This window comes from Haliaeetus albicilla, chromosome 9 (assembly GCF_947461875.1).
Source record: "Haliaeetus albicilla chromosome 9, bHalAlb1.1, whole genome shotgun sequence".
Taxonomy (NCBI): domain Eukaryota; kingdom Metazoa; phylum Chordata; class Aves; order Accipitriformes; family Accipitridae; genus Haliaeetus; species Haliaeetus albicilla.
In genome coordinates, this window is record NC_091491.1 from 6717440 (window position 1) to 6743695 (window position 26256).

A 26256-nucleotide genomic window follows, 5' to 3' on the forward strand; every position below is an offset into this window, starting at 1 on the left:
GAGCGTGTGGCATCAGCCCTTTCATGCCTCTCTCATTCCTCGCCTACTGTTTCGATTCCCCTCAGTGTGGGCTCTTCAATCTGTGCAGAATTATTTCCAATTACATTTTTGTTGCTGAAGGCATAAATCTTCTCCCACAGACTAGTTTCCTTCATGCACAGGCAGAGCTGTGTAGCGCTGCTGGAGATAACTAACCAAACAGGGCTTGGATGTTTTATGGACATTTTTATTTTATGGTGGCCACTTCCTCCCCCCTTTGACAAGAAATGACCTCAGTCGACTTTAATATTCTAACAGCAGTGATTTTCAGTACTTGAATCCTTCTTCTAGGGCCATTTAAAAGCTTCTGACCAGAAGAAGCAGCCCAGTGTAGCACGGGGAACATTGATTATATATGGAGTGAGCTCCAAGCTTGTTTTGATGCTGATGAGCTGGGAAGGGAAGCAATCTCATGCTACATTCTTAAAAAAAAAATACTCTTTACTGAGCCCACAGGATCATCATCATCATCCTGAAGTGCAGTAAATGGCTAATTGACCTAATCCACACTGCAAGGAAGAGACTGATTAGCTAAAGCCCTCTTATTTTTATAACTGAGTAACTGTCTCTACTGGAGCTGTGTTTTTTTTTTCTCTCCTGTGAAAGTCAGTAATTTGGTGCATGCTTCAGCATGCACGAACATATCGATAAAAGGCCCTTTCTAGTTATTTCCCTTTCTCAGTAGGGCTAAATCCTCGTTGGGCACAGAGATACTGGCACCAGCCTGTCTGTACCAGTGGAGCAGAGCTAGCTCAAGTGGTGCAATGTCTGCACAGGGCGAAGGGCTGAGGGATGTAGGGTCTTTCTCCAGAGGCTCATCCTTTGCAGCGCAGCCCTGGATGATCACACGAGGGACCCAACGACAGCATTTCACAGCAGAGGGGGATGGCTGGGACGAGGTGTTCCTGATTTGCAGCACATCTGCAGCAGCTTTGGGGACAGAGCCTTGCATTTAGCCCTCTGCAGCTGAAAGTTGAGCTGGTGGGCTGCTGGTAACCCCTTGCAGAAAAAGCCTGATAAATGCAAAATTTCTCCTGCTTGATTGATGTGTTTCATAGCAGGTAGAAGCTGAGCTGGAGGGGAAATGTGGCAGGAGCGACCTCCTGGGTGGTTTCGTGTCGGTGAGGGAATTGAGTGTGCAAAGCATCAATAAATGATGCAGCGCTCTAAGTGCAAAGCGCCTCTGGTAGATGAATTTGCATGGCCAAACTGCGGGGTCCAGACAGATACTGAGGCCCAGGATGGCTGGTTCCTGTGCAAATACTTAGCAGAAAATAAAAAGCTTGCAGCAAGGAGCTTGTGATTGAAATAATTTAAACAGACAGAGCTGTGCATAACGAAGGGAGCCCAGTGTTGAGTACTGAGGTACTGAGCAAACCAGAGCCTGACCTCTTAACAGAAGAAATTGCTGGCGTTTCTTTTTTGCAAGGAGAAATCTTGTTCTTGATGAAATCCCCATACACTGAGTTAACAAATCTCCATGCGGGATCTACTACTGGCACAGCAGGGCGACCTAGGCAAGTGGCAGATGAGGTAGTGATGGTGGATTTGCTGCCTGTGTCTCACTGCCTGCCCTGGGTGTAGGCAAAGGCTCTACATGCTGCCTGTCAGCCTTTCCATATGAACAAAACATACGTGCCATAAGCTCCATCCCACAGCCCACTCCAGGCAAGGAGACCCCTGTGTGTGGCTACTGGGGAGTGGGAGAAGTGCAACCTCCCCCGAGGATGGGCTGATGGTTAGGGATGCAGCTGAGACCCAGCCAACCCAGTGTATCACACCTTGCTTAATTTATACCTCTACTAAAGGTACCTTATTAAAGTTGTAGTAAGGGTAGAAATAGTCCCCAAGTGCGTCGGGAGAGGTCTCCTGGGCGTTAGGACAAACCTGCTCCCACCAGCACGCTGGCCCCCATGTCCTGTCCCCTGCCGTGGTTTGGGTGCTGGAACACAGATCATATAGAGAGCCCTTGCTGCAAATAAAAAGCCGTTTCCTTCAGTGCACTGAGACTGGAGATAAATACCCTGTGGAGCAGTATGCCATTCTCAGTATTCCTTTCTCCCACGTTGGTTTTGCACACTGGCAACATTTAAAATTTAACAGATGCTTTTACGATGCTTCTGCGTCCACCTTGTGCCCACCCTGCAGAATCCAGCCCATAAACTGGGCTATTTATTTCTCCAGCCAGCTACAGCGACCCTTTTTTTAAGCACCCTGGAGAACCCAGAGCTGCAGTGCTTAGCACTGGTTTTTTGCTGGGGTGCTCTGGCCTGCCAGCTGGGCATTTCAACCTGTACAGAGGAAAAATTCAACACTGGGTCTTTATTAAATATTGTCATTCATTTTGATTACGGATAGCTCCTTTATTTCAAACAGAACAGTTTATTCACTGCAAAGTTTTTTCATGCCTGTTGGAAAGAGTTAGCATTAAAAAAAAGGAAAAAGGCTTGGATACATGCAAATCATACTGAACGATGCCAAATGTTTTAAAACGAGTAGCAGAGCTTCTTCTAAGTTATCTACTTGCGTACGGAGGAGAAACAACAACCGACAGCATGAAGCCCCTCTGGAAAAATCTTCCCGGTGCAGTGATGTTAAATGAACGGAGCAAAGGGACAACCAAAAAGTCTGACGGCGTTTGCACCCAGAAGAAGCAAAGCCAGAGAGTCACTGCTGTGAGCCAGGAAAACGATGCTGTAAAGCTGCTCAGGGATGGGCTTCGAACAGATAGAAAAGGGCTCCCTCTTAGCAAAGGGAGTCATGTTTGGTCCTTTGAATGTAAAGGAGAGGGAGTTTTTCACACTTTCCTGCCCTCCCCTAGGTTTAGGATCAAATGAAATTCTGGTTCAAAAGCCGAAGTGCCCATTCCAGTGCTGCTGCTCTGGGGTGATCCATTTTCCATCCAAAATAAAATAAAATCAAACCCCTGTCTCTTTTAGAAAAAAACCAAAATGACATTTTAGAAACAAAGCACTTCTGGTCTGGGAGGGATGGATGCAGCCAAGTGACCCAACAGCATTTCGGAGGCTTTAAATCTCCAGCTGGCTGTGTCTGCCCAGCCCTCAGTGGCAGTGATACAGGGATGAACCCCAGGATTATTTTTTCTTTTATAAACCTTCAGTATTGTGGTCTCTTTTGTCAACAGCAGCAATGAACCTGAGCTGAGGCCCGGCTCCAGATTTTGCGGATCGCTCCCCAGAATGGATCAAATACTCTCAGTGTTGCTGGTGCAAGCTCCAGGTACCACATTAAAAGCTCTGGAGTTATTACAGCAGCACGGCTGGTGGGAAACTGGATTTCACGTCTGAATAAATACTGGGCAGGCACAAGTGCCAGCCTGATTTCAGTAAGGCGGGAGGGTGAGAATGCCATCCAGGCACGCTGCAGGCTGGGATTTAGCTCTGCACCAGGAAAGCAAAGCTCTCCCTCTGGGCTGGCTTGCTATATTAAGAGAAACACCCCTGGTTAGTGTGTGATCAGACTTTTGTTTAATCTCAGCAGTTATGCTATTCATCAGCATCTCCTGAAGTCAGGATTGAAAAGGATTTAAGGTTTATCTCGGCAGCAGTCCTCTTTGGGGTGACTGCTGTCTGTCCATCACATGTGGGACAGCAGCGGGGCTCTGGCTGGGATCCAGCACTAAGGAAAGGGAGCCCTTCCCTGCAAAGTCTGGGCACCTTTCTTCTCCCCTTTTGTGCTCTTCTAAGGAAGGGCCTCGTATTACACCACCTTAGAGACGCGTTTTTGAGAGGTTAAAAAGCCTAGCATGTCACTAATGTTCAAAAATACAAGTATTCAATGTGATCACCTTTATGTGGTCTTGGAAAAGAAAAAAGTTGACATTCATCGTACGGGAGGAAGGCAGCAGTCCGGACTCCCGAAGCAACCCACCGCGTGAATCGACCCTCCGCCAGGACCTCCAACGCTGAGGTCTCGGTTTTAAGTCATCCTTGCTCAACGCGCCCACCCAAGAGCCACGGAGCCGGACATCATGTCTGCGGTGTCGCAGCACCTTGCTCCGAGTTGGGGAGCTCCCCAGCCTCAACTGTTCTGTCTGTCTGCTGCAAACCTATGTTGTCAGTCTTGCCTGGTCCAGCACGCAGGTCCTCCTGGCTCTCAGCCAGGCCATCTTGGCTCTCCAAATCGCTTACCTGACCCTCGCCAAACTCCAGAATAGTCGGTAAGTTGCCTTGCTTTGGGCATCGTCTCTTTAGGCTGACCAAGAAGGGTTGCGGCAAGGAGAAGATGTCCACGTTGTTGCCGAGGTCGATCCAGGTGACGCTGGGGAACTTCTTGGGGTCCTTCAAGGTTTCGGTGAGGTCCCGTAGGATGGCTTTGGTGAGCCGGTTGCCGTTGAGGGAGAGGGTGGTGAGGTGGGGCAGCACGCAGAGCGCCGGCAGCAGCTGCAGCAGCATGTCGTCCGTCAGCTCTGTGAAGCACAGCTCCACCGTGTCGATGTGCTCCGAGCTGTGCTGGAGGTAGGACGTGACGCGGTCCAAGTCTTTCAGCGTCAGCGGGATGCCCGACAAGTCCACTGTGTTGTCCTGAGGCTTCCCCATCAGGACAGCTTTCAAGCTGTGGGGGAAGAAAAGGAGAGGGACATTAATGTGGGGGGACGTCTCTGCTCCGTGGCATCGCTTTGGGCTCCCTGGCTCTCTTAGAGAGAGCGAGAACATGAGTTATCTAGGTAGGATGTTCAACTGGGGCTAACCATCTCCTCTGCAGAGGCCAGGAGTGTGTCTGTGCAGTTGTGGGGGCACAGAGACATTTCTGTTTATTGATAGAAGAGGGCCAGAAACAAGGAGCACCAGATTAAAAAAAAAAACCCTTAATTCAGAAAGAGTGCAAAGTTCTTTTCTACAGCCACTGCAAAACCCTGGAATAAAGAGGCTATCCTGGTGCTTTTAAAGGTGCAAAAAAAGAGTGAGGAAGCCCTTGATAAGATGGACAGGAATTGCTAGTACTGCTGTAACGCTTCTCACACTGCTGGGTACGAAGCTCTTTGAGCGAGAGGGCATGTGTTTGTCCTCTTGGCTGTACAGGTGGGAAACTGAGATCCCAAGCCAGAACGACTTTAGCCCAAGACAGCAAATGTAGGACAGACACCTGCAGGGTTGGGTGATTTGATCTAGTATTTCCAGCGTGTTAGACCTATTATGTCTCTTCAGTCTAGCTGCCGAGGAGATGAGCACTATGGAGAAATCCTTAGATAAATAAATTAATTCTCACAATGACCCTACAGAGACTCATTAGCATGAGCTAGACTGGAGTTTCACAGGTCAATTTATCTTCTAAAGCAAATCAAAGAACGTATCTACAATGAGGACCTGTCGGCAGACTAGCGCTGCTGAGGACTTTTTGCTAATGAGTTGTTATTCTGAGTGAATTAGGAGGTGGAAGGAGCCTCATGCATGCTAATTGCTCATGTCAACTTGGTGAGCACACATGTCTCATCCGCTGCGGTGGCGCAGGCGTTTTAGCCTCACGCCAAACCAGCCAGCTGCGGAAATGCTTTTGCCTTTCACTACAGCCTGAGCCAGAGAACGGTTCTGCCCAGCACCTGTTGGTTTTTCTAGCTGAAAATGCAAACCAGCACTAACACTGCTTTGCTTAGCCGCTGAGCAATGCCCACTGCAGAGCCAGCCCACCATCTCTGCTGGGCAGCTGCTCAAGCGCGGCTGCTCTGGTGCCACGACACCTTGTTTGAAATTCGTCTTGCACAGCACGGTAAGATGTTGTACAGCTGGTTCCACAACATGTGCACCAAGCCATGAGCTCTTTGTCATCTGGGAGGGTGGGTGCAGGCAGCTGGTAAGCGTTGGGCTTTTCCCCTGAGGAGTTCCAAAAGTAACAGAGCTAGAGAGTTGTAAATTGTGCTGAGCTTTAATTTGTAAATAACGCACATAGACGGACAACCTTGCAAGGTGTTGTGAGCTTCCCACTAGACTTTGGGGGAATAACTTAGAAAAGAGGCAGGGTGGAAGGAAATGAAGGTTATTTGTAAGTACCAAAGCATTTTATTGTTGACTGATCAATACCCGCATTCACCACTGGGGTATGAGGAGTTTGCCATGGCCACTTGATGTACTGGAGACCTGCAAGCCAAGGAAGAGTGAAATTCCTGCAGTTCCTATGGAAATAACCCCTCCCAAAATGCATATGTGTGTGTGTGTGTACTTTCCAAAATCGTCATCACCAGAATAACTTTCCTAAATAATCACAGGAAGGCTGAAATTGCTATGACCTACAGTTAAAGAGTTTGCTTCAAGGAAACGTGTCCTGAGGTGTTAGGAGAGGGCCAGGGAGAGCAGAAAGCCTGGCTCAGCCCAGCAGCAGAAGGGGGCATGCCATGAGATGTCTGTCCCCCCCCCCCACGAAGAATGGCACTTGCAATGCATGTGTGCATGGGCATGAGCCAAGTGCTCTAGTTTGACTATCTGTAGTCATCAAGAGGGCAATAAGAGTTGGGAGCACGGGGGCTGTATACGGTATTGTGAAGGTATGGATGGTGATCTGCCATGTATGTCTGCTCTGCCAAGGGTACGGAGCTATTTGCAGTGCCTTACTTGTCTGTCTTTCACAGCCCTGCAGAGTATTAGCTGCCTGCCTTTGAGTCAACAGGCAGTGATTTCCAAATCATCGCAGGAGGCTACCTTGCTTGGTGGGGCAATGCAGCTGATGCAGTCAGCAAAGCAGCTAGCTTAACAGGACTAGTGTTGGTTTTAGCAGCAAATACAGAACAAGCTGTGGCAGGGCTGCCCTGATGTCCTGCCTGCCATCAGATACACGCATGTGCACCCGTTGAGAAAGCAACTGCCTTTGCACTTGGGGTTAAGCTGTTGGCCAGATAATGTAATGCTGTGGAGGACTTGGGGCCAAGATGCTCTGATGTCTCTTCTGGGTTTGTTTTTCCAAGCTGCCCGTGAGAGCTGACTGCCCAGAGACTATTTCAAACAAGGGGAAAAAAATGAGAGCTTTACTCCAAAGGTCCATGCTGATAAGTTGTGTGCCAGTTAACAAGAGAGTCTCCAAATCCGGAGCTACTCTTCTGCTTTCTTGAACAGCACAAACCCCATGTACTGGGTGCCCATGGCCACAGGTTGGCTACGGAGACCTGGCTGTGACCCAGCTGAGCTGGGCTGAGAGCAGGCAAACTCCTGGGTGCTATTTCTAGAGCAGAAACATCTCACAAATCTTGACCATGTTGTGATGGGGAGGCTGGGAGGGGTGAAAGATCTTTTTTAGAGTTCCCTTGGTGATGCTGGATTATGCTCCACGGTCCGTTTAGCAGTACTTTGTTCTTGCTCTTCCTTTGAAGATATTATTACAAGGAAGAAATGGATGCAGATAAGCACTGGGATTAAAGTCAACTTCCATCTAGAGGCTTGGCTAAACACTAGGAAAACAAGCTTTCCTCCCAGTTTCAATATGCACTTAAGCCGTGGCTTTCTGATATTGCACCATGGCAGAAAGGGAGCTAATTTCACAGACCCTCCTCAGCTCGAGCAGGTACCGAACTTGGAGCTGGATGCAACAACTGTGCAAAAGGCTTTGATCGTCACCTGGCTCTTGGATCGCAGTCATTTCACGTGAACTATTTTTTTTTTCAGGGAACAGCCCATAGGAAAGAATGAGATTTTTTTTTTTTTATTTTTTATTCGTGGTTCCCTGAGCCCTTCAGGGGCTCGTGTGGCCCAGTGCGACCCTCCTGCTCTAACAGAAAGGCACCTGCCTGTTGTGCTGCAAGCAAAATGACTGAATTTCACCTAAACTAAGCTATGCAGTGTTAAGGTCTCCTTAAGGAAATCAATTCCACCACCCCCCTGCTTCATGCCCCAGAAAATGCTTGGCTGCTGTGTGTGTGTTATTCAGGGATTTTATGTTTGAAGAGAGGAGCTTGTTTTGGCCACGGTCGCTGCTGCTGGGGGGGGCATTGCCATGGGCTGGAGCAGACTCGAGCCAGGCGGGAAGGGACAGACCAGGAATGGCATTGCAGGATCTAAGACGACAGCAAATCTTCCCCAGAAATGCTTGAATGGCACTAGCCCAAATGGCAGCTGCATAAATTAATTTATCAGCCTTAAAAACATGGGTTTGTGCAGCAGTTGGCCAATTTCTTTACCACTATTAAGAAGAGTGATTGACTTCTTATTAACCTTCTAATTCTAGGTACCTGGGAGACCTGAGGGTAATTTTGATCCATCATCCTGACTGCAGCCCTGGCATAAAGCAAGCACTGGGGTACGGCATCGGGCGAGCGAGCTGGGACAGCTCAGCAAGCGCTGTCTGCTGTGACCATGCTTGTGCCACAAGTTGGGACGGGCTCCGCGCTGTGGGAGCTCTTCGCTGCTCAGCAAACCCAGTGGCTCTCGATAGGGAGCCGTGGGAGATGGGGAGAACGACAAACATCTGGGGTGTTTTGCAAGAAATAGCACCCGTCTCTTAATTTGACATGCAGCCCTACCGGTGAGGCTGTGGCAGATCATGAGAAACGCCTTGTCCGTTGGTGGGGGAAAGAAAAAAAATCCATAATGGAGTCTCGAGAACAGAAAACTGGAGAAAAGGGACATATCCAGCACAGTTAGGTAAGACTCCGAGGAGATGGGTGATCGCAGGAGGGGCAAGATCTACAAGAGCAAAACCAAAACAGCCAGCGGCAGAGGGAAAGCCATTTCCTTCTGCATAAGGCACCAGGAGCGGAGAAACCAGGGAGCAGCAGCACGCTGGGGTTTTATGGCTGTATTATTTATTTATTATGTGCTTTCACTTCTCCAGCTCAGATGAAATCCAAGAGGGTCACTCCTCTGGCTTTCCAGGAACAGCTTTAGCTGATACAAACTGAAGCCCCGGCACAGAGCTGTGCTCTTGCAGGGTCCTACGCAGCCAAGTGGGATTTTTGGGGTTACAACACAGCATTCCTACATGGATGAAGGCAATCCAGTGGGAATGATAAGCACAGCTGGGTGCTCCAACTCTCTGCACTTGCTTCAGACATCCTAGCAAGAGACTTGCGGTCTGAAGAGAAGAAACCAAACCAGTCTGGTGGATGAGCCCTTTGCTAAGGGTTTTTACTGGGTGCGAAGTGGGCTAGGGCTTTACCTATAAACAGGAGCCCCAGCCTATGATCACCCATGGCAGGCTCTGAATCTGTGATTTAGGCCCATTCAAAAGCACACCAATCTGACTGGAAACCTTTTTTTAAAACAAATCTTGGGTCATTAAGTGACTTATTACACACACATTAGCCAATGGCCGGGTTGGGGTGAGAGGAAAGGCTAATGAGAGCTGCTGTTACTGTTTACTATTATCTGCACGTTTCAGTTGCTGGTTTGCCCTAGGAAAGATTATTCACGCAGGCTGCTTAGCAAAAGGTTGGCCAGACAATGTCTATAATTTTAATCTTTCTTTTTTAATTTTGGTGCCTTGGTGTAATGGTGCAATTAGCACTTTCCCATCTGGGCTCCTCTCAGGCGCAAGACGCGGTGAAGCTGGGCCGCATCTGCTACACCCCTCTATGTCACCTTAAAACGAAATGTGTTACCAAACTTGCACTGCAAAGTGGAGAGGGGCGTGATGGATAATGCTACTGGTCATTGGATTTATTCCAGGCTGTGAGCTGGGCCGTGCAAAGGGGCTGGAGGAAGGGTCAGAGCTTGGACTTGGTCCCTCATCCCCTTCCCCTGCCGCCGGCACTAAGCCTGGCTTTGCAAGGGGGCAAAGCCTCATTCCAGTAGCCCAGGCTGCTCAGTCTAAGCCAGGGCAATTACTGTCTTAATCTTTGTTTTTCATGCAGGTGCAGGCAAATAGCTACCCAGACTAAAACCAGCCAGAGAAAAGTTATGTCAATGAATTGATGCAAATCCCCTTCGGCTTATGCAAGATCCTGAGCTGCTCTTCCACAGGGACGTGTTTTAAATCAAAATTGCCAGGGTGAACCTAAGCGTCGTTCATCCAAAGAGTTGGGCCCTCACTTCCACAGTGTTAGGTTAGTCTTAAAGCTCATTTAATGTAAGAAAATAGCTCAAAATTTCTAGGAACAAACAGCTCTGGTAGAAATAACTTACCTAGGTGGGGGATCAGTCCTTGAGCATACCTCGGTAGCAGGAGAACAAGAGGGCTTTTAAAAAAAGTTACAAAACTGCCGATGTTTTTCCTTGTTTAATGTAAGAGGTTTGTTTTTTCTTATGGCAAGACAGATCATACAGTGCAAAAACTATTAGTAAATGATCTGGTGCCAAGCTCCAGTGGGTAGGTCAATAATGTCGTGGTGCTCAACACATCTGTACGCTCACTAAACTCTCCTGTGCCTTGGGGACCCATTTCACTGCTGCGGTGGCACTTCTATTAGTGGCAGTTCGTGGTTTGCTGGATTAGCTGAAACCTCAAACACACACCTCCACAGTAATTTAACAAGATCTATACTTATCCCCTTACAAGGTCTCATTTAACCTGTATGTGGGCAGAAAGGCAGCTGTTAATGTGACGTGGTTCTCTCTACTGGTAATTTTTTGGCAACACTGGGAAAGAAACCAATGAAATAGTATATTTATTATTAAAAAAAAAAAATTGATGTTCATATGTTGGCAGCTACTTCTCTCCCATATGTACCGCCACATCATTTTTTGGAAGCAGCCCCAGCGAGCGAGGTGTAGTGAGGCTGGGGCCGGGGCGATGCCTCAGTAACAAGCTCTTCCCACCTCAAAAACCCCAAATTACTCTTGTCTTTCAGTCTTTGAGCACCAAAGCTAGTTATAGCGGGATCTCACTGTCAATTAAAGCACATAGCATCCCTGTGAATAAATGATAACCATTTAATAGCATGGCTAAAATAAGCATCCAGGGGTTGATCCTTGTTTTAACCAGCGTGGATATCCCCTGCAAGGAGCTATGCTGCCCGCCTGCCTTCATGTAACTTCTTGTGGGACTTCTAGTATGGCTTTAATTTAGCAAAACCAAGAAGATAACAAAGAGGGAATGCGGATAACTTCAGGGCAGCTCTTGTTTTGTTTTGAGCTGCTTTCAATATTGCTTCACATTTGTTTTTTTTCCTTGGAGCATGCATACAATTTCTGCCAGCAAGTAAAAGAGAATTTCTCACTAGGGCTCTATCCTTTTCCCCTTGAGAGGGATTTAGCTGATACCTAGTGAAACGGATTGATTATCTGGTACAAATAGCCTTTTCACCCTGACGATCTGCAGTCTGTATCAAAGGCAGAGGAAATCTCCCGAATCACCGGGTCAGAGCAGCCCTGTGCTCGTGTTGGGGGAAGGCTTGCTGTTCTGCAGCAGCCTACGCTCAATCTGTCCCTCGGGAAACAAACAAACAAATCCCAAACCTGATTTAATAAATATAGTTCTGTGCGTATTTTGAACTACCTCATGGAAATGAGGAGGATATTATGTTAACAAACAGCTGTAAAAACTTTTATCCCTGCCATAAAGTTTGCCACAGAATGGCCCCAAATCTCTGGAGGAAGATCTTACCATTAAACAAATCCCTACAAGCTTTAATGGAGGATCAGTTACCCCCACTTGGTTTCATCCTCACATTTTATAAGGATATTCCACTGGGGAAGAGACAGATTTCTTTTCCCAGCTGGAAAGAGTATATGGGGTTTTGACCAATGTAATGATAGGATTGGGTATACAACCATGCACTAAACTCCTGATAACACTTTGGCAGGATGCTGACTTATACACACTCATGCTGAACTGAAAGCTATTTTGCATGCAGTATTGAATCAGATCAGAAAATGTTCCCATGAACAAGAATATTGATGTTTAGATCAAAGAGAATTAAAAGAAAGGGATTTCCTCTTGGATTAAATTTATGACATTTCTCTAAAGCACTGCACAAATCAGGACATGAGACACTCATGTGTCGTGTAATAAAGTATAATTGGGCTATTGAGCTGCTTGCTTGGAGGGCAAAGGAGTAGCTTGAGAAAAATGAAGAAGAGGGACCCCCACAGAGTGATGAATTACAGTAAGAAATTTATATATCACTAGTGAGAAAACTATTTACAAAAATGTCAGCAAAAAATTATTTAACATAATGAGTCATCAGAAAAAAAGTCTTGAGGTAAAAGACTTGTCCTGAAATACTGGTGGTATCAAAGATAAGTATTAAATAGCTTTTTCAAAGTCCCTACTCCTGCTTCAAATTATGACAGTCAAACACTGGAATAGATATTTTGGAAGTGGAGGAAAGGAAGACAAACAAATGCATGTACTCTGTTAGTAAAAATGTTGACAAAAAGGTTAAGTTCCCCCAGCCTCAGAGGAGGAACAGAGCCAAGAAAATATAACTGTTTAGCTTAAATGAGGAATGTGACTGAGGTGTATATAATACTATATTACATATTATATATATATAATGTACATATAATGATAAGGATGAATAAAACATGGTGAGAATAGACTTCATGTCTCTTAATGCATGAGCCGAGGGACACCCACTGATGCTGAAAGACTAAACTCCCAGTGGAAAAAAGGGAATGAGTGTGTACACAGAGCTCAAATTAACCTCCTAGCTCCAGCCATGGGATGTCACTGAGATCAAGGGCTTTGTGGGAGGTCCAAAGCGGACACAGCACTGCTATGGCTGATAACATCAAAGTCATGTTAGGCTTTAAAAAAAAATAGTTTAAAAAATGGCTGGGTCTATGTCCCAGAGTGTAATTGTAGAAATTCTGTAATTCACCAATACAAGACCCTTTCCCTTTATTGCCAGGAGCCTGGACAAGGATCGATGGTTTGATCCTATGTGAGCAGCCTGTTGCTGAACAGCAATGGTCGTGGGACCCTCAAAGGCTGGTCCGAAGGCTATGTCAGGAGGCTGGGGAGATATAAAAATATACATGCATGTGCCTGTGTATGTGTGTTTTGCAGCTGCTCCTTATTTAAACTAGGGAGAGGCATTACAGTCCCAGAGCAAAAATGCTTCTACTTATGCCAGTGGCAAGGAAAGGACTGTATTTCCCAAGCTGAGTTCAAGAAAAGTCCTTTTAACAGGTTTGTGATGCTGCCTTGTTGAAAACTTTCCTTTTTTTTCTTTCTTTTGTTTTACAAAAGCCCAACACTCATCAAAACATGAAAGATGAAATAAAAAAAATAAAGTAGACAGAGCCCAGATCAGAACTGGAGTTGCTAAATTCTCCAAAATTCAGAGACACGCAATTCCTACCTTGGACCTCCACAGCTCATGCTCACCTTTTACTTCATTCTTAAGTTTTACCCGTCAACACTTCAGCATGTGTGTGTGCTGTTGTGATTATTCATTAGCTGGTTTAGCTCGTTGTTTACTGCCACAGAAAGGTTTAGAGATTTACTAACAGCATAGTTTAAAGTCTCTGTTTTTCACCACCTTTACAAATGAATAGCTTGGAAAGATTTCATTCCTCTCCTTAGAGAGAGTCAGGGTAAAGAGGATTTTAAAATATATAAATATAAAAATATGTAACTTTAAAGCCCATTTAGAGCTTACCAATAAACACATAAAAAAATACCTAAGCCTTTATTGTTAAGAGGGAAGGTACCAGTAGGGATTAGTTATTTTGGTCTCTTCTTGTTCCAAGATCCTTCCCAGTTTTGCTAAGGTTTGCAGTTTTCACGTCATAAAGTCTAGACATCCCCGTTGTTAACTTCCTTCCCCTGCTATCAAAATTCCAGACCGCTTGTCCAGTGAGTGCCATCTGATTTTGGGGGGTTAGGAAGGGCAGATCGCTCAGCCTGGCACTCATCATCTGGCGGCTTTGCTCTTAATTTTGGCTCTGACGTGTGACATCAAAATTAACTTTATTATGCCCATTTATAAAATAATTGTGGCTGCTGGGAATGCTCTGTGAGAATCACATCCCCTAACATCCCTAAACAGAACCTCCTATTGCCATCGCAAGACCAAACACTGGGCTATTTCTTGGATCCAGCATGGCATTTTTTTAAGCATCCTGTTAAGAGCATACCTGCAGGGAATGCTAAAATTTTCTCTGAATTTTCCTCTTGTAGCTGGATCCTCAGCGTTGCATGCTGCTGGTTGCTGCATGTATGATGCTTGCAGCCTACCTCCTCTGCGTGCCCAAGTGCACGGGCTGCTCCAGGAATAGCTCTTTGTTTACACGTCTTTCCTTTCCAAATCCCACTGAATTGTCTTTGGCTCCACACCAAGCTACACAGGCCTGTTCCTCCTCTATTCCAGGCATAAAGCTCGGTCATTGCATGGGGTATTTGAAGGGAAGAGTCATTTCTGTGCATCCAAGAGCATCTCCTGCGCCAGGAGAACTGACACCGGTCTCATAGCTTCGGCCACGGCATGGTAGTGGAAGGACCATTGGCACCAGAAAGATCTTGATCAATAAATTCTTCCCATTATGGTGAGATAAGGTCAAGCACCTTTGATTTATATTTCTTTACTATTACTCCATGCCTGTGTAATGCCTCCACAGACACGTATTAAATTCTAAAAGCTCACAATACAAATAACAAGAAAAAGTCATTTTTATCCACCTTTTCCACCAGCCTCAACTCCTTCATCTCGACCCATTTGATGAAGAGCCATCCACTAGAGAGCAGTGTCACCCAGCCCTTGGTGCCTAAACGCCAGCCCATCACCCCAAACCCAGATCAGGAGGGACACAGCCCACAAACTGCACCTTGCAGATGGGTTCCCACCTTGCAGGGGATGGGACGCCGTCTCATTCATCCCTGGTGCGCCAAAGGGATGAGATGTCACCGTGCCATCAGATGTCCTACTCGTGGCACAGCCCTCGGCTCTTCTGCTGGGTACGTTACATGGGCTGAGTTACGTGAGAGCTGGTGGTGGCTTTGAAGACTTTGAAGACCCGGATCCGGCTCTAAACACACCTAAGCATCCTAATGTTCAAAAGAATGTGTGTGTGGAGGAAGGAATCTGATGTTTTGGGTGCAGCATCTCTTTGGGGAGAAACAGAGCGCAGAAGAGAATGGAGAACAGAAGAAAGAGAGAAGAGTCTCTGTTTGGGGCCGGGTGGATTAATCTGATATCTTCCAAAATGCCTCTAACTCCACCCTAGAGCATCTTTCTGAGGAAGAGAAATAAAGGACAGAAATTTTCTTTGCATTGAGTATTTTGGCAATGCAATATTTAGTCCCTTTCTAAGGCTGATGTGCCACAATCTTGTGCTAGCACAGAGGAGAAGGGAAACCAAGGGGAAGGAAGGTCAGGCAGCTCGGGCAAAAACTGCAGGCAGGGACTGGCTTCTGCCCTGTCTTTCATGGGCACATGTGCTGGGGACGTGCAAAGACTGCATTGATTTTGGAAGGTGAAGAGAAAAATATCACTATACAAGAAGGAACCAGGCACATTGAACAAGTTATTGAAATGAATTTAAAAGGGGAAAAAAAAATGTGCAAAGTTTTTGGTTTTCAATCCAAACCACATAAATTTGACCCACTAACATTGGCCAAGTGGAAGTCACAGATCCATTACCCGGGAACTCAAGGAAACTCCAGCTGGGTCCAATTGCTGGGACTCACTCCCAGGCTGCACTTGGTGGATATTTGGTGACCTATAGCCACTGATGGAGCCCTACCACAGTAACCCCTAGAGAAGGTCCTGTGGTAAGGTTAAACCAAACAAAATGTCTGGGATGGACCAAAATAGCACCCACATCTTCCTATGGCCAAGCACCGTTAGCAAACTGCTATTTCCCTGCAGCTTTCATGAGTCTACAGCTGCAAAATGACTGCTGCATCATAATTTCACAGCATCTCTGTGGTATTTAGTAAAAGGACCCAATTAAACCTTTAAAAGCAACAAGCTTCTTGGAAAATGAAATACTGTTATCCGAAGAAGCAACTTGATAAATATCTCCAGTAGGGATAATTAAGCAGAAGAGCTGCTCTCATTTGCGTGCTGCACAGCCAGCTCCTCATCATGGTCCAGAGCCGAGGAGGCTGGATACAAATCTTTAGTGAAGCAATGGTCTTTTGCTGTATGAGAACCACCATTTAAGTGTTACACGAACAGGGATTTTTCCCAACTTGTTTTTAATTTCCTGGTAAACAAAATTCTAAAAATAAGCATTTGGGATCCATCAGAATGCTTTGCTATAATTATAACTCTATTTAACTTATTGCAAAAAAATGTAAATATCCTGCTGTTGGAGTACTCCATTTTTCTTCCTCCCCAAAATGAAATGTATTATATATACTCCTTCCTATGATGCATTTTGCTCTCAAGAAACCTGCATTTTTCTATAGAGAAACTGTGCTGGAATATTTCCAATGAACTCTACTCCAGCGTAATAAGAAACTCCAGCTGACGCCCCATTAATAACATGCATTTGCAGAAAAGGCAATTTGCACAAGTGCCAACAGAAAAACAATCAAGAATTTAAAAGAAAACAACATGTTGGAATTGTTGCTTCTGTAAATGACCTCCTGGAAGAGAATTGCACCAGAATAAGAAATTGTTCAAGTTTGCATTAAAACAAACAATAGTTTGCAATAAAATAAACAACATTTTCTTTAAATTCTAACACAGTGGGGGAAAAGGCTGAAAAGACTCTTGGAAAGGGACTTTTATGATTGCGTACATTAAAAATACCCAAGTAACCATTGGATTTATGTGAGCAACACCCCACTAGAGAGAAAGGAGGCTGAGGTGCTCTGGTTTGACTAGGAAAAAGGACCTTTGAATTGGGTTGTAGTCTTCAGTGTCCAAAGGAAAGAGGCCATAGGAAGAGAAATCACTAGTAAATTGCTCATAAAAACATACAATTTGCTGCCAATACATTAAAAACAGTTCCAAACCGGTGAGTTAAAAGGAAGAGGAGGAAAAAGAAGAGAGGGGGGAAAAGGAAAGAGAGGGGCAAGAGGACGGGGCTGTGATGGTGAGGGATGGGAGACCCATAGGGATGGATGGAGGACGGCAAGGCAGCGATGGCAGGGGCTCCAGCCCCTTCTGCAAAACCGGGATGGATGGTGGCTTGAAATCCTTCATTTCAGCCTCTCCTTTTGGTTCCAATACCGCTTTGTCTTACTGTTGCAAGGAACGACTCCGCAAGCAGGCTGGATGTGACCCCCAATGTGGGATGGGAGAGCGCGGCTGCTCCCTCTCTGTCCCCCATCGCCACAAATTTCAGAGAAAAAGAAATGAGTTTTGATGCATCTTGTCTATTCACAGATGAAAGGGGCTGTTGTTAATTATCTCCAGCCCTTTCTGGGGCCCAGGGGAGCTTTGGGGTGGGGGAAACACAGGCAGTCAGGCAGGATGGCTTGAGAGGCATCGGCTCCGGTTTACTTCTGCCCACCAAAAGCCTCCCACAGCCCTCGAACCGGTGCTGCCAAACAACAAGAAGCCTGGAAAAAGTTTGCAGAGAACGGCACGTATCAAACCAAACAGGCTTTTGCTGAAGGTTTGAGGTTCACACTTGGTAGAGGCTGTTTGTGTTTCCTGTTCCTTGAAATAGGTTGAATTCCATTAATACAAAGGGGAAGAAAACAGGATTTTTGCTGGGGGGGGGAGTGAGGGGAGAAAAGCTTCAACTCTGATCCTCCAGCCCAGTTTTCTCATCAGAAACCAGCCCAAAGAAGAAAAAAAAAAAAAACCCAACCCTCTCCCAACTGCTCTTTCTGCAATTAGGGAGCGATCAGCTGCCAAAGTGTGTGCCTGGGGCTTTGCTTTCCCTAAACTGTTTATTTTATTGGAGCACAGATCACATTTGGAAGAGTTTAGGCAGGCAGAGGTCCCCTATTGCCTGCGCTGCTCTGATGAGAGCCAGAGCACGAGACGCAGCCACCAGCCTGGCTCCCAGGGTCCCTGCTCGTCCCTCGTGCTGACTTGGGAAGAAGATGTTTTCTCCATGGCCGGGAGCTGGTATCACCCTCCCTGTTTTCCCCTCGCCTCCCCAATCCTTTGGCACATCTCCCATTTCAAGCCGAACCCCCCGCCATCCCCGCCGCCGTCCCAACACCTCCGGTGTCCAAAGAGAGGATCTGAATCCCGATCCGGGTCCTGATGCTCTTGTAGGTGGATCAAAGGGACACCACCTACTTCTGTTTTAGCCTGACTGCAGACATATTTCAGACAGCTGGTTTTTTGTGGGGGGGATGGACGTGTACTGCTTCCCCCACCCAGGGCAGAGGACGGACAACCCTGCGGCCGTCCCATAGCTATGGGTTAGTGTCCTCCAACCATGGCTGGGGGGGACAGGACCCCCCCCCTCAGCTCTTATTGCAAAGCACCCTACTGACAGACCATAGGGCACCCAGGCATTTTTGTCAGCAGGAGCTACACAGCGAAAAGGTCTCAGCTGCAAGAGTAACCAGCTGCCAAGTGAAGAGAAGAGAGAGAAATCGAGACAGCCAAGGGGAAAGCCTTTCACCTGATGTTTGGCCTTGCTATCAGTTTTTAACTGTAATTTGCACATCTATCAAGCCAAAAAAATTCTGTTCGGCACGACTTTCAACAAACAAGTGTTTGGCCAAGAAAGCCCTTGTACTGTCACCATCCTGCTTCCCTGCTGGGGCATACGATACTCACGGAGGGATGAGACCCCTGAGGATTAGGCTGTGTTAAGCTAATGAGACCTGATCGGTGTGTGACTGCTTCCCTGAGCCCTCCCTGTGCCGGGAGATGCAATCTGCTTTACATTAACGTGCACAGAAAATAATGGATCCTACTCAGCACAGCAGAACAGAGTGACCATTGTAACCTCAGCTTTCATCAAATGAGGAGTAACAGGATACAACCTGATCCACTACTAATTCCATGCTTGTGTCTTCAAAAGAAAAAGGGATGTTTTTAGTAGCTTTTTCATATTCTGTTCCAATGAGAAGATTTAATAGTATCCCTGTCATCCTCTCTTTATAAGTACAGCAAAAAGTTGCTCACTGGAGCAGGCGGTTGAACCTGCTTTATTTGCATCCCATAGGTTCTTTTTCCTGCTGGGCATGGTTTCTCATGCAGCTTTGCTGCCCGCTCACAAAGCTACTTCATTTTAATAGACCCCTTCCATGAGCCCAGGGTCAGCAGAAACCAGCCGCTACCATTTCTGGGGCTGCAAAGCCAACCAAAAGAAAACAGGCAATGACAAGTGTCTTTAACTGCCCAAAGAAAACCCTCTCTTCCCCCAGCACTTCATTGCTTTTGACAGATTAGTTCCCTGCTAATGTTGGGGATTTCAGCATTCATCTCCCCTAAAAAGTTGAAAACTGAGCTATTATCGGAGGTGAAGCTGGCTGCCAAGACCGCCTTTTCAGCTGGGCATAACAGAAAAGTCATTTGATATGCTGCTCTTTACAGCAAAACATGAGTGCTGCCCAGCTCCCTGAGTCCCTACGGCACTGCAAATTCTGCTGGACAAGCAGGAAAACCACAAAAACCTTCCCTGAATTTTCCCTGACTGGCTGCGTAACCTACTTGCTTTTCTGCTAAAAGACAGGCCCTGTTATCAGCTGTATCAATAAACCCACAAACCATTCACCCTTTCCCATTCAGCTTTCCAAATGCAAACATTTTGCCCTTTTTTCTGTTTTCTGTACCCATCAGTGACGAGGTTTTGTGTCACTGTGCTCCGAGCTGGCTATTAGAGGGGAACGAGCGATGCTGGAGAGATCAGCCCAACAACAAATCTTCCCAAGGTAAGTAATTTGCACATATTTTGTGAACACACATATGTACATTTTTTTCCCAAGTCTCCAACTCAGTGTCTTCGGGATCATGAGCCACATTTTAGCACTCAGTGGCCAGCATAACCCAATAGCTGATTAAACCGGGGAATGTAGGAGAGGACTCACTCCAGATGGGCATTTCTCTTAGCCAAGATGCTGCCGAGGAATAATCCTCATCTCCAACAGCAAGGTGAGAAGTGACCTTCAGGGGAGACTGAGCGCACGGGGAGGCCAGCACACGAGGATGGCTTCCTCCCCCAAAAAATCCCAACTCCCCAGTCTGGTGCTAACCCTGGACAACACCTGGAAGAGCATATTGCCACCCTGGGCTACACATTGCTAGACAAAAGAAATGAGTCTTGGGGCTAAATGCCCTGTTTCTTAGGGACTGGGATGTGTCAAAACACAGGCTGCCACGTGTTGGCAAGATACGCAAAAGCCAAAGCTGAGAATTGAACATGGGTAGGGTCTGCACTCTGCAATTCGGTCTCCCTTTTCTTGGAGGTGCCAACCAGTCCCTTTTGAGATGCAAAAGATCCTTCTGCACTTTCCTGAGTGCTGGCAAGATGCTCGGCCCATGGCCAAAGGGGGCTTTTTTCTCCACCCCATCACCCATGAGCCAAGGGATTACACCACGTCTAACGATGAAATGTCAAACTGGAAGGGGATGAGTCAAGTCGGGGTCTGGGTCACCCATGGGGTGAGTGGGGACCTCAGGGCTGGGCTCCCGGGGACAGATGGAAATGCCTGGTTATGAGCAATCAGAGAAACCAGGATTGCAAGCAGACTGGGCTTGAGATGCAGGAGCCCGTGCCAGGAAAGCTCCAGTCGTGCCGGCTGCCGGCACGCTTGCACGCTTCATCGCAGCCCTGCTGCAACCTGCGCCCTGCTGCTCTCATCTCCTCGTGCAGGGCACGCAGCCTTCTCCGGTCGCTCTCTCGCTCCTGCCAGCCCCACAGCAATGCACAAGAAAAAAGAAACAACCCCGATCCAGCCCAAATACACCTCTGTGCCCCTTCGAAACGCTTGATGCCCAGCTGTCACCATCCAAAACCTTCGTGCCGAAAACCTCAGTCCAGCCCTTCTTCCCACGGCAGCAAGGAGCAGCAGTGCTTCCAGTGCTCCTGTCACCGTCCTCCTTTGCACCGCTATTTTAAAGCATTATTTTCATTCAAAGAGAGCAGCAGTGGGCGTGGGAGGTGGAAACTCTCCCCGACAGCGAGTTGGAGCCCTGAGTCGAAGTGATGGATGAGCTCGCTAAACACCTTCATTTACCACCGCTAACGATGCACGATGTGAAAGGGCTTGAAAAAAAAAAATTTTAAAAGCTTCTATCAAAGCTTCATCATAAAGCTTGATTCTCCTAATTGGGAAATATAGCCAGGGGTGACAGCCATAGCGAGGCTGGCTGGTAATTAGATGGGCACCGCTGCTTGGGGGAGCGATGCTTTTCTTGCACGGTGGCAGGAGACCAGCCCGGTGCAGGAGCAGCAGCCCAGCCCCAGGCAAGGGACCGAATTGCCCCTCACCAGCTAAAAAAGGAGTAAGGCAGCGGCTGTTTTAGACAAGACAAATAATCACGGGGTGTTTGGACGACTTCCAAGGCGGGGAGGAAGCACGCGTGTGTGGGGATTAATTATTTCACCAGCTGATTCCCTCATTTAATAACAATTTCTACTAGTTGATTCCCTGCTCTGCAGCCCAAGTTGTGAGGATAGATTTAAATAATCACTGCCATGTGTCAAAAACAAATCTAATTTCCACTCTCCCCAGAAGCAGAGGAAGTGGAGGAGTAATTATTAAAAAAAAAAAAAAAAAAATCAAAAAAATCACACTTTTCACAGTCAAAGGCCTTTTCTAATCAGGCACAAGACTAGAAAACATATTTAGGGGACCACAGGCACTTAAGTGCAAAGGGGTGGGAGTGAGCGGTGCCAGCAAGATGGATGTTCCTTCCAAGGGGAGGAAAACTACTAGGTTATTCCTTAGTCCAGTTGCAGGAGAGGAGAGGTAGGAGGAGGAGGCTTGAAATCGAGATTTTAAATCACAGGTAGTGCCTGTGACCACCTGAAGCTTTAAGGCTGCAGCAAGCGTGAACAAGCTCAGAAAAGCAAGTAGGTAGGAAGGGATGTCCTGCTGCTGTAAATCACCTCATCCCAGCCTCAGATTTTTTTCTACTTTAGGATATTTTCTAGTACTTCTGGCTGTCAGTTCATTTGCTCAGTGAGGGAACAGCAAAGGCAAGTCAAGCATTTGTCAGGGTCAATATTCATCACTGGGAGAAAAAAATGGTACTCTGCGGTTTGGGTTAATTGTTTTAAATTCTGGAGCAACCCAGACAACTTGTGGAGGGCAACGAACAGGGTAAGGGCTCACTTTACAGAGTGAGTCAATGGAAAACTGTAAGCCCCTTCCAACACGACAGCTTGCCCTGTAACACTTACCCAGGTGGCATTTCAATATGCATGCATTATTTACAGTCTAGCTTCAACAGCTTAAAAAGTAGGTCTTTGCTAACGCCAACTCCTTCCAACTGTGCAAGGTGTGATGGGGCTGGCATGGCAGCTCGGCCGGCACACGGGAAGAAGCTGCAGCCTCGCTGCAATTACGTAGCTGTAAGGGATAACCTCTCCCCCAGCAAAATGACAGCCACGAGATGCCACCCGTCCCAGCCTGCTGGCAATTACCCTTCAGCTACACAGAGGAGGGAGACAGACCGACCAAGCCAGGATGCTCTGATGCTGGATGATGTGGGCGAAGCCAGGGAGGCAGCCGGTTACGTACCCAAAAGTTTAGTAGGTTGGATGTGTCGCAGGAATAAAGACCAGAACCAAGACGGGACAGAAGCCTCGATCATAACCAGGAAGCCTTACTTGGGCTGTGTCTCATTTGAATCTGCTGAACGGTCGCAGGGATGATAACCACACATTTGCATTTCCTGCGCCCTCTAACGCTGTAAATGAGAGATCCCTAATGCTGCCCAGCAAAGCACCTAGAACCAGGAGATACCAACCCAAGGGCATCAAGCCCCACTGCAGGGCACGACTCCGACCATCCTGAGTGATGCTTTACAGCTGGTGTAAGACCCATAAACCTGCATCCCAGCCAAAAATCAACACTGGCTGATACCTTCTTTCAGAACATCCCTGCCAGGAGTTATTTCAGGCAGGAGAAATTCCTCTGCAGAGGTACTTGCTGTTGGTAAGCAAAGGGGCACTGCCTCCAGCAGCGAGCTCTTGGTGGCCGAGGCAAATTCTCCATTTCCAATTCAAATTACACCAACTCCAGCCCCACGCGTCTGAGCCACCAGAACCAGGCTTTGCTGCTGAGCCACGTTCTCCCAAATGGCCAAACCTGACTGCTCCCCCCACTAGTGACGAGCAGCCCCAAACCTTGAGCTGATATTTTCAGATTAGACGGATGCTCATCCCACCTCGCGTGGTACAAAATCTCTCTTCCTTTGCAGCCAGTGTCTCTGGCTCTCGTGCTCCATCACACTTGCCTTCATTTTGTTTTCCCCAGGTTTGCTGAAAGCTTGCAAATTCAAACTGGGCTCAGCCCCTAATAATCTGTTTGCACATCCGTGTCACGAGGTCTTGAAAGAGTCCCAAGGCAACCGCGGTACTTTCCGATAAAGCGAGGACACCCTGCTCCCTTCCTATGATCATGAGCCCTCTGCAAGCAGAAGGACCCTCAGTGCCTCTTCATCAGCTGCCAAAAAGGCTTTTCTGGACATGCAGCGTTGGGGCTTGGCCTGTTTAATCACCGAGTCATCTGGCCTGAATCTCATAGGTCCAACTATCGCCACAGCCAAAGCAACGAGCGAATGCCCAGCTCCCCCCCGCTCCCTTGCTTCCGCAGAGTGATGCTTGCTGCTAACACGCAGGAGATTTTAGAGGAAACATGGTTGTGGTTGCCCATGGCCCTCTCGGCCCCACGCTGCTTAGGAAGCTGTGCCAGGTCAGCAGCAAACCAACCCCGTACATCAAACCTCGTGGCTGCCCTCTTACCTCTGCGGGTTTATCAGCGCTTGATGTTGCAAAGCACGAACACGCTATAAATGCTCTTGGTGCAGGAGCTTGGATGCACTGGAAGGGAAGGGAAGGGGAAGGGAAGGGGAAGGGAAGGGGAAGGGAAGGGATGGAACGGGAAGGGATGGAACGGGAAGGGAAGGGGACCTACAACGATCATCTGGTCCAACTGCCTGACCACTTTAGGGCTCACCAAAAGTTAAACCTTGTTATTAAGGGCACTGTCCAAATGCCTCTCCAACACTGACAGGCTTGAGGCATGCACCACCTCTCCACGAAGCCTGTTCCAGTGTTTGAATGCACTGGTCTGGTGTGGGAAGGGGCACAGCATCCCTCGCTCATGCACGCAGGTACGGGCGGCTGTGCCTTTTCCCAGCAAACCCCCCCCCCAGGCAGTAAGATCGCAGCACCACGCTCGCCGGAGCCGTGCCAGCTCATGAGTAACCTGCTGGCCTGCAACAAACAGCTTGATGTATCATCTGATTTCAGCCAGATGATTTCAACTCGCTGAGCATCTGGGAAATTTAAGCAGTACTTTCATCTCCATTGCACAAATAGGGCCCGACGGCGAGCAGCCCTGGCTGGGAAGACTTTGGGCAGTGCCCAGCAACAATCCCACCTTCCAGATGCTGCTGCAACAGTCAGCAAAAATAACTCATTTCCATCCCAAACTTGCCGATCTGGTGGCCAGATAACTCTCAGTGGAAATGCAGAAGAAAATAGCTGATTTCACCACCTGCTTATGCTCCCTGTTTGGCGTGTTTCGGGGTGTGCAAAATGCCCACGCTTCCCAGCAAACGGGGGAGCAGACCTGACAGCTCTTGCTCTGACAGGCGCAGGAGAAATCAAATTTCCCCCGAATATCAGCAACAAGCAAACAGGATGGCAGCTTCTTTAACTGCCATGAACAGTGTGTTGCAGAATTATGTCTTAATCACAGCCCTCATAAATATTTGCTCACCCGGATTTGCAGTGCTTCACCTTTCCCTCCACAACAGGCATTTAATTTGCTCACCGTTTAGTCCTGTTTTCATTGCGCCAAGGGTCATTCCAGTGTCTCCGGCTCTTTAAATTCAACAACAAACATCGCAGCCCCTTCCTTTCAAGCCTCTTGGGAAAGACAGGCCACCCTGCCAGCTAGAATAGCTTGATGTGCACTGACATGTCAAGGGACCCTGGCAGGGGGACACCCCAGGCTCGATCGGCATCGGAGCACTTCTCCCCTCTGCAAGACATCTAAATGGCTTTTTCTCCCAGGCCGGATCCTGTCTCAGGCCAGTCTCGGCACAGATTTCCTCCAAGGACTGCACTTTTAGGTGTTGAGGGCTCTCCAAAGCACACAAGCAAGCAGAAATAGGTCTGCCCCACTGGAGACAGAAGAAGTGGGCAGAAAACTCAAGGCAGAAGGGCATTTGGTGAATTATGGCCTGGAGCGAGCCTCTGCAGTTCTAAGTGAATGGCAGGATGCTGCAGACCCTGGAAAAATCTCACCTCCGCGCTGCGCTAATGCTAGGGTAGTGGTAAGCATCAACGCAAAAGAATAACTGTTCTGGGTCACATCAAGGTCTACCAAGTCCAGATCCTGTGTCTGGATGTTAGTTAATGTTTAAGTAAAGGATCTAGAGCTTTATTCAATTACTCCTCCCTGGTAAATCCTCCCAGCGTCCCATGCTTTAAAGACTTGAGCCAGAGGTTGAGCCTAAACGATGGTGATTAATGGCCACTGATGAAGCTGCCTCTTAATTCTTTTCTGAACTCTCTGTGCTTTTGGGCCCTTCAACACCATTCGACGGGGAGAGCTGGGTGAAAAAGCAATTCCTTCTGTTTGTTTCCAGCCTGCCACTTACTGATGTTGAAGCTTTGCTGTAAGGATGGCATGCTCATTTGGCTGCTTAGCTGGGGGAAGCCGGGAGCCAGCTCAGAGCATCCTTGCTGCACTGTCAGGTTCATCCCTCCCTGTCTGACACACACACACGCTGATTCAGGGATAAAGTGCACACCAGGGACAACCTAACGCCCTGGTATTTATACCCTACTAGCCTTAAAAGAGCATTATTTAAAGCAAAAGCTGCTTAGTGCTGTACATTACTGACTTTAAAATGACTTAGCTTTTTTTTAAATTCCTCTCTCATTCAGCAGACCTCTATCTTTGTCCAACTGGATGAAATCCTTCCCCTCTTCCCACCCGGCTTAGCCTGCGCTGCTGACCTGCAGTGGATGGTTGCTGGTTTATTCATCCTCTCCCCTCCAACATCACACACTGTTCCCACAAGAAGGACAAAACATTTCACTAAGGTTTTCGCACGGTCACAAAACGCCAGACCCGCCAGACGGGATGTCTTACGTTAACCAGCGTTTTTTTGAGAAGAGATTCATCAGATTTTCTACGTAGCAAGGGGGAGTGAGCGCTGCGACGCATGCCTGGGTGTAGACAGCTGCATCTCGGCGGGGTGTCCTCGAAGGGTCGTGATTTCCCAGGGAAAAGCCGGCTCCCGACAGCCAGGCTGGCGCTGGTGGGGATGGGGCAGCTGCC

The 26256-nt window shown here is 47.6% G+C and overlaps 1 protein-coding gene across 1 annotated transcript in view; it reads right to left on the reverse strand.

The window, feature by feature from the left end:
- Window positions 1–2342: 2342 nt before the first annotated feature.
- Window positions 2343–26256, reverse strand: part of LRRC75A (leucine rich repeat containing 75A) — a 95589-nt gene continuing 71675 nt past the window's right edge. Inside the window, exon 4 of the mRNA XM_069791304.1 lies at window positions 2343–4614. Coding sequence (XP_069647405.1) covers window positions 4029–4614 — 586 coding nt within the window. The 3' untranslated portion in view covers window positions 2343–4028. The remainder of the gene's footprint in view (window positions 4615–26256) is intronic.